This window comes from Anolis sagrei, chromosome 2 (assembly GCF_037176765.1).
Source record: "Anolis sagrei isolate rAnoSag1 chromosome 2, rAnoSag1.mat, whole genome shotgun sequence".
In the NCBI taxonomy this organism is placed as follows: Eukaryota; Metazoa; Chordata; class Lepidosauria; order Squamata; family Dactyloidae; genus Anolis; species Anolis sagrei.
The window spans coordinates 147,053,020-147,061,512 of NC_090022.1; the positions used below are offsets into that span (position 1 = coordinate 147,053,020).

General features: G+C 40.4%; 1 protein-coding gene across 4 annotated transcripts in view; it reads left to right on the forward strand.

Moving 5' to 3' along the window:
- The window catches only part of GMIP (GEM interacting protein), a 94,796-nt gene extending 86,979 nt beyond the window's left edge, over positions 1-7,817 (forward strand). For 3 of the 4 annotated variants that reach the window (XM_060763864.2, XM_060763865.2, XM_060763866.2), the window contains 4 exons: positions 2,184-2,380; positions 3,239-3,527; positions 5,290-5,410; positions 6,531-7,817. In XM_060763864.2, coding sequence (XP_060619847.2) covers positions 2,184-2,380; positions 3,239-3,527; positions 5,290-5,410; positions 6,531-6,904 — 981 coding nt within the window. In that variant the 3' untranslated portion in view covers positions 6,905-7,817. The remainder of the gene's footprint in view (positions 1-2,183; positions 2,381-3,238; positions 3,528-5,289; positions 5,411-6,530) is intronic. The other variant, XM_060763867.2, reaches the window with a different exon arrangement.
- Positions 7,818-8,493: the final 676 nt, after the last annotated feature.

The following is an 8,493-nucleotide window of genomic DNA, read 5'->3' on the forward strand; positions in this document are numbered from 1 at the left end:
CCCGGTATCGACGTGAGGCTGACCGGACGGTAGTTGTTTGGGTCATCCTTTTTTGCCTTCTTGAAGACTGGGACCACACTGGCCCTCCTCCAATCTGCTGGAACTTCTCCCGTTCTCCAAGAACTCTCAAAGATGGTTGCCAATGGTTCCGAAATGACTTCCGCTAGTTCCTTCAATACTCTGGGGTGTAGTTGATCTGGCCCTGGGGACTTGAACTCATTAAGAGCAGCCAGGTATTCCTGGACGACTTCTTTTCCAATTTGGGGTTGGATGTCCTCCAATCCCTCATCCACTCCATCTTGCTGAGGTTGAAGACTCTCTTTTTGTGAGAAGACCGAGGCAAAGAAGGCATTAAGTAGTTCTGCCTTTTCCCTATCCCCTGTCAGCATTGCCCCATCTTCTCCTCGAAGAGGTCCTATCGCCTCCTTGTTTTTCCTTTTTCTACTGATATAAGAATAGAAGCCCTTTTTATTGTTTTTAATGTCCCTGGCAAGTCTGAGCTCGTTTTTTGCTTTAGCCTTGCGGACCTTTTCCCTACAGGTGTTGGCTATTTGTTTGAATTCTTCTTTGGTGATTTCTCCCTTTTTCCACTTCTTGTGCATGTCTCTTTTGTGTCTTAGCACAGTTAGAAGTTCTTTGGACATCCATTCTGGCTTCTTTGCACTTGTCCTATTTTTTCTCTTTGTTGGCACGGTTTGCAATTGCGCCTTGAGTATTTCACTCTTGAGAAATTCCCATCCATCTGTAACTCCCTTGTCTTTTAGTATCTGTGTCCACGGAATGCTGCTCAGCGTTTCCTTCATTTTTTGGAAATCCTGACCACGTGGTACTTTTAAAACCTCTCTACTGTCACTAGTTTCTTGCTATCAGTCAACTACCTAAGCTATTCCCTAGCTAATTCTCCAGTTGACTCCAGCTAACTGACCAACTGACATAGAATGCTCAGCTGGGCTCTTCCAACTGTCATCCTTGGCTCCACCCATCTTTCAAATCTTGGCACCTGCTCATTTGCATCCAGCCAATCCGGTCGCTTTCATGCAAATAGCTTCTCTACTGGTGCTGCTGCTTCCTGAGAGTTACAAAATGGCTGCTCACATGCCAACCTTTTAAGGTAGGCCACGTACCAACTTTCTACGGTGAGTTAGATCCATTACAGTGTCACACTGAGGAAGAGGTGAGCTTATTTTCTGTTGCTCTGGAGACCAGCCACTTCATCATAGTATTTTAAAGCGAGCACCCCCCAAATTCTTAGCATCTTCTGCCTCCTGCAGAATCCTGGGAAATGTAGTTTGGGAAGGAAAGGACCTCTCCAGCTGAGAATTACAAGGGCCCCACCCAAAACTACATTTCCCAGAGTTCTGCAAGAGGCAGAAGACACCAAGAAAGTGGGGGTGCCAGCTTTAAAATGCTAGTCTGATGAGGCAGTAGGTCATGGAGCAATGGATTCAAATTGCAGGAAAAGACGTTCCACCTAAATATTAGTAAGAACATCTTGACAGCAAGAGATGTTTGACAGTAGAATCCGCTGCATTGGAGTGTGGCAGAGTCTCCTTCTCTGGCTGTTTCTAAATAGAGGCTGGATAGCCATTTGTTCAGTATGCTTTGATTGTATGTTCCTGCATGGCAGGGAGTTGGACTGAAATATCTTTGTGATCTCTTCTAATTATTTGATTCTGTACTGAAACTCTTGGTATCCCATTTGACCATGGAAATCCTTTGGGTCACTTTGGGCAAGTTACAATTTCTCAGGCACAGAGGAAGGCAGTGGCAGACCTATGGAAAATATTGCCAAGAAAATCATAGGAGTGTCAATCTAAAGGCAGGTGGCAACAACAAACAAAAAAGTATTCATGGCTTTCTCCAGGGATATATAGACACACTATGATCTCTGCCTTCTCAGATGCCATCTCCCATTCTTAAAAAGTTGAGAACTTTGTGAAAAGTTTTCTTTGCAATAGCAACAAACCCAATTCTGAAATTCCACAGATGGTCCCCCAAAGGATATGAAGTACAACAAAGCTGTCTGCCTGGTGGTCAGCCTCCTAACTTCTTTACATGCTCAATCACACAATGTTTTGAAGATAGGGACTGCTGTGTTTAAACATCTTGTAGGTAGGATAATCTAGTGGGAATTGTACAATATTTACAACCAGGCAACTTTGTCCTCTATTCTTGTTCAACAGCTTACTAGCCCTGTGCTCCCTTTCAAGCTTTATGATGCTTTCATCACTCTGTCAAAAAGTTTGCAAAGAACAGAAGACAGATCAGGAGATGATTCTGAGACAGCGGCTAATCCCATCAAAAGCACAAAGGACTTACTAAGCAAATTGCCTGCAACAAATTACAACACTTTACGGCACCTCATTGCTCACCTCTACAGGTAATGGGGGAGATTGCTATTAAATTCACAACTCTTGTCTTGTAGGGAGAGCAGATCTGTTGGATCTGTTGGAATTGAGCCACTATAGAGAAGCTTTTAAGGAACAAAAAGTAGGATATATATTTAGCAGTATGCACAAGAAATAAAAATATTAGTCACATTCCTAAAAGCAAACCTATCTTTATTTATATGTGAATTCCCAAATGTAGAGGATGAAACTTTCAGTGCAGTGTTGCAGAGAACACAAAATTGTTTAATTCAATTTTGTGTTCTCCAAAAAGCTCACATTGTCATTGCAAAACAAAATTTCCATTTCTCAACAGCATCATTTTTGCCCAGAAATTATTTATTTTGTGGTGGGCTGGAGTGCATCTCATGCACATGCACATGTATGCAGGCAACAGAATCAAGCTTGTTTATATATGTTTAATACATTTTAATAGGTATATTTTATAGAAATACATTTTAATGTGTGTATTTGTGGTATTTTTACAAATTTATGTGTTTTAATTATTCTGTAACCCGCCTCAAGCTACGAGAAGAGGCAGGTAAGAAATAAAATTATTATTATTATACTGAGACAAAAACACAGTATGTCACAGCAAACGAGATATATATGTTGGATTTTGTATCACAAAATCACAAGTCGAACACTTCCCAAGCGTCTAGGACTGTGTGATGTATTTTCGAACGATGCACACAGATCCAAGTAAGGTGGCCTTTTGCAGTCTGTTTATTGACAAAATAATAATAATAATAATAATTTTATGTACACACATAATGTCAAATCCAATATTCAAAGCAAAGCAAATACTCAGTGAACATGACTCCCTTAATGTCTCTTATTATCTCTCCCAGGGTGGCCGAAAGAAATGAAGAGAACAAGATGTCTCCCAACAATCTGGGGATCATCTTTGGCCCAACACTAATCCGCCCTCCCTTTAGCAACGATGTTTCCATGACATGTCTGTTGGACTCGGGGTATCAGTCCCAGCTGGTTGAGTTTCTCATCCTCAACTATGAAAGGATCTTTGGGATGGATGACTTGCCTTCGACAGGACTTTGTGAACGTGAAAACTCACTGAAAGAAGGAAATGCCAATGATGCCCTCTCAAGCAGTGAAAGAGATCTTGATGTGTCTTCTGAGGTAAGAAGGAAGGACATAGGGAATTCCCAAATACACAATCTCAGTCATTTCAGCAGTTTCTTTATTCCAGATAAAGTCATCTTCTATTACAAAACAGTAGTGTTCTAAAAGGGAATAGTGGTATAGCAGGGATTGTGAGGGGAAAAAAATATTCAGTTGGACCTGCTCTGTGCCAAAGGGAATGGCAGAACAATTTGATATAGTGAGTTAGTCAATACTGTGTTGTGATCCTATGGAGGCAAGAAGGACTATGCTCTAGGACAGTGATGTCAAATTTGCGGGCCTCCCAATGTTCCCGGCCATTGGACAAGCTGGCTAGGTCTTCTGCAAGGTTGAGTCCCAAACATCTGGAAGGCAATAAGTTTGATACCTCTGCTCTAGTAGTTTAGCAGCTATCTCCATACCTTCTCAGCAGCAGCAATTAGCAAAGCAGCAGCCAAATTTGGTTAAGTAGCAAGCTTTCAAGCCAACAACTAGGAGTCAAGAGCTCTGGAAGCATAGCAGCTCATCTGCATACCTTTCCATCAGGCTTTGCTGAAGGCCCTGTGAGCAAAAAGGAAGATGGGTTTAGAGAGGCTGTAAGGTTTCAAACCAGGAAATCAGGAGGTGAATATAGCAACCAACCTGCAGTATTTCCCAGCAGCCTTTGGGGAAAACATAGCCAGGACTTTTCTGGGGAGATCAAAGGTGCAATTGGTCTAGGGTAGTTTGAAGGTAAATGGCTCAACATATCACATACTATGGCAAAACTGAGCCATACATTATTGCAATGTTAGGATTGCTCATAGTCAAGGCTGATAATACTAACTAGGCTATGTGGATCTTCTGTTGAATTCAGTATAGCAACTGATGGGTAAACCCCAGGAAAAGAATAATTTGCTTGAATCACACACACACGCTGTGATTTGTTATGCTATAAACACAGGGAGATGGGTTTTGTAATAGCAAGAGCATACAAATTTATCATTTTCTGATTGAGTTATGGAATACAATAATAATGGAAATAAAATAATTTTGTAAATGGTTGAGAAATGTGTTTTGAAAATGTCAGGAAATCATATTGAGGAGAATCCTAGATGGGCAAAAAGCGTAGTTTGATTTGCACTGGAAAAATGCATGTGCTGTTGCTTTGTTTTGTCTGTACAAAAATGCTACTTTTGGGTGCAGAAAAAGTGGCTTTTCTGTTCAGAAAATTGTTTTCTGCACATAAATATTAGTTTCAGCATACAATATGCCAATTTCTACATTGGAATTGCCATTTTCAGCACCAAAAATTGATTTGTTTTTGTATAAAGTACCGTAAGTCCCAAGCTGTTCATTTTTATTTTTTAGTTACTTACACATTAGCGAGCTAGGGGATTTTAAAAATGCTTTTAAAATCTTTCTTTAAGTGAATCTAAATTTTGTCTTCTCCAAACCATATAAAACAAGCCACACATTACAAAAGCAATATCAAGTAGGAGTAACGGCTTTGAAATTTTATAATCTCTGTGAATGTTTCTATGGGATTTTTTTTATGAATCTAGTTTGGGTAAAAAAAATTATGATGAGAGATCATGCATGTCACCTGGATTTTTTTTTTTAAAAAAAATGCACACACACACAAGCCCTGAGTGCCATAAAAATAATAAAAAAAAACAGGATTATTTTTTATTCTGATCTTATGGTTGCTTTGCTTTTAGTTTTCTTGTAGCTATCACACTCTCATAAAGCCACTAGGAAAGATAAATGCACTAATTCACAGGCGTGTTTTTTCCAACAGAAAAATTCTTCCAAGTTGTATCTGGAGGAAGAAGATGTGGCTGAAGATCGTTCTAACACTGCTGACAGGCAGGAGGAAAGCAAGGAGGAAACACACTGCTCTGAAAACAGAGACACCGTAGGTAATTTCTTCCTCTCTGTATAGACCAGTTATTTAAGGAAAAATGGTCTGCATTTGTGGGGAGGATGTATTTTATTGAGTAAGTCCAAAACAGCAGCTCACTGCAACTCCCCCACCTACCTGAAAACACAATGAACATCCTAGTACAGCTAAAACATCTTCCTCTTTATAACCTTAGGCAATGCTATAGCTCTCTAGACACATGGAATAGATTTTCCACATCACATTCTTCTTCATTGTCATCCTTAAATACAAATCTGTCTGATTGTTTCAGTTGGGGCATCAGTCCTTCCTTCTGGATATTTAAAATACGTTAAGGTAAAAAAAATCCCTATGATTTAAAGTAAGGATTATGTTGATTTTAGGTTTAACACTACCTGTTTTCAGCAGTTCCTAATAGGAAGGAGAGAGGCAGAGATAAAATATTGATACTCTTTCTTTGCACGTAGGATGGTAGGTTCATGACAGCTCACATTCAGTGTATTCTACCAAAAAAACCAAAAACAACAACTAAAAAGCACAGAAACAGCAGGGGGAGAAACACTATGCTGCCACATTACCCTGGAAACACCGGATTCTGTCTGATACTGCAAACTAAGCTAAGGTCAACACTTAGAACTGATCCCAGAAATGGATCAGTTCCAGTGGAGCTATAAAAAAAATGTATACACTCCCAAATACCTGGTCTTCAGAGGCTGTTAAAAAGAAAAAAGAACAATATTCAGGCTGAATACCCCTAACCCTAATTTTCTCCAGCCCTTTATCTAAGTCAGGCCTGCACAATCTGACAGTGTTATCATCTATTTCACGTTTAAATCAATTTTCTAATCAAAACATTATGGGAGACCCCAGCAAGTGCTTTAATAAAACCCAGAAAAATGACCCAGGAGGTCCCTTCAGTGCTCTGGGATACAGTTTGTTTGGTCCTCATTTATATAGCTAAGTGATTCCTGAATAACTTTTGTATTAATCCAGATTAGTTTATCAAGGTTTCAGGTGTTGCATTCATGCCCATGTATGCCTCCTATCAAATTGTGTATAAAATACATAAGTTTAAGAACATTTCAATACACAAAATAAAACTTTCCCCAAATCTCCGTTTGTTCTTCCCTCTCACTCAGACCTGAACAGCAGAGACAACACTGAACTAAAGGACTCTCTTCTTGAGCCAGATCCTGAGATTGGCCCACAGTCCAGGGGCCGCTTCAGCCGGGTGCCTGTGAAACATCCTCGCGCCATCATCCCCAAGGCAGCCACCCTGCCCCTGCCCACCGCTTCCCTCTCTAGCTCAGAAGCAGGAGAGGCAAGAAGACGCAGTGCCTCACCCGACCCCCGTGGGAAATGCAAGCGCTTTGAGATCACCCCAGAGACTGCCAGGATTGTCTCCAAGCTCCAGCCTCTTCAGAGCAGTCCAGACTGCTATCCAGCTGAGCTGGAAGTCTCATTGCAAGGCAAGCTTGGGGATTCACTTGTAGGAAGCCAGGCTGAATTTTGAGCAGTGAAGCTTTCAATTTCTGGGAACAAATTGAACCAGAGAGATAGAAAAATCCCAATTCCTGGAGATAGTTTGGAATAGCCAGCTCATCATTCTGCAAAAACAGAATATAGGAGTTCACATCTTTTTGCAGACCAGACAAGTATACTTGCAAATTTGAGGAGAATCAGCCCCGGGTGCATCTTGCATGTGTTCCAAGAGAGAAGGCAGAACAATTCTTCCTCCAGTTTTAACTACTGCATATTGGCTGGCTGTATTTGCAGAGCTATCCCTAATGAAGTGAATGAGCCAGTATTGAAATGATGGGACCCTATAAACTACAAACCCAACAATCCAGGCTGATGCTTCTGGACTCTCCCTCCAAGGGACTGATGAGTTAGCACTCTTGTTAGGATGGAAGATTTCTGAAGGGAAAGGGACAGAAATCACATAAAAAGGGGTGATGTGCCAGTGGTGCTGTTAGCAAGATATGACTATTTTTTTCTAAGACCTATGTTGGATACAAGACGTTTGAGGTGGGGTGGGGCTGCTGTGATCAGGGAGTTAACTATTCATGTAGGACGTGATGATTCAGGATGCAATTTTCAAGCTGGGCTTGGTGTGCTTAGAAAGGATGGTGTGGTTGTGTTGCTGGGAGTACACAAACTTGATTGCATGTACCGTAAATGTAGAAATATCAATTGACTTTATCACACAAGGCTGTTTAATTACAGTTACATCAGGATAGTAGTGTGTTTGGCATGTACTTATTAGATTATGTTGTGCTTCTCCTGTTTCATTATGCTTCTGTTTGCTTCAAGAAGCCAATTGCTGCGATACATCAGGCTTGTGTGATAAAGTTGAATGTGTCAAGAAAGATGAATCCCTTGCACTGTATGTATATTCTGCGCAAAACAAACATTTTTTCAGATCTCTTCTCCTTTTCTGAACTTTTGTTGTTGTTGTGCATAATTTATTCTACTCAGGCTATTTGTGATGAAAAATAAGACTTAGATATGAATCCCACCCCACTTGAATCCCTGAAAGTCTTGTTATCAAACTTTTGAGGTATTGGAGATTCTAATGGTCCTTAACAGTAACTTTTAGACAAATATTGCAGCCATGGCAATTAGAAAGGCAAGGAAACAATCTTGTAAGAAAACTAAATTCTATATTTTCAACCAGAATTTTTTTTTTGGTAGGGGTGGTAGTGTGGAAGAAGAAAAGACCAGAGTGAAATGTTGGGAGGAGCCATGACTGGCTGAAAAAAGAGGGAGAAAATGCCCATTTCCAAGTGTACCACCTGCATACACAGTGAAACTGATGCATACAAAACATAAATATTTTTTACATGTCATTTCCTAGATCAAAGTGGTATCCGTACACATACTTCCTATTCATTCCATTTGAACCAGCAAAAGTTGCATGCACAGCCACCAAATAAATTAACACATCTAGCTACTGAAACATCTTAGAAGTGCCGTCTCATCTTGATTTGACTCTGAAGCCAGGCATTTTCCCAAACTGTTTTCTTTCATCTTTGCCCAAGCACAATTTCCTCCCAAGTCACAATAGAAAGAAGTTTTAGCAGGGAACTGCTATTCCTCAGT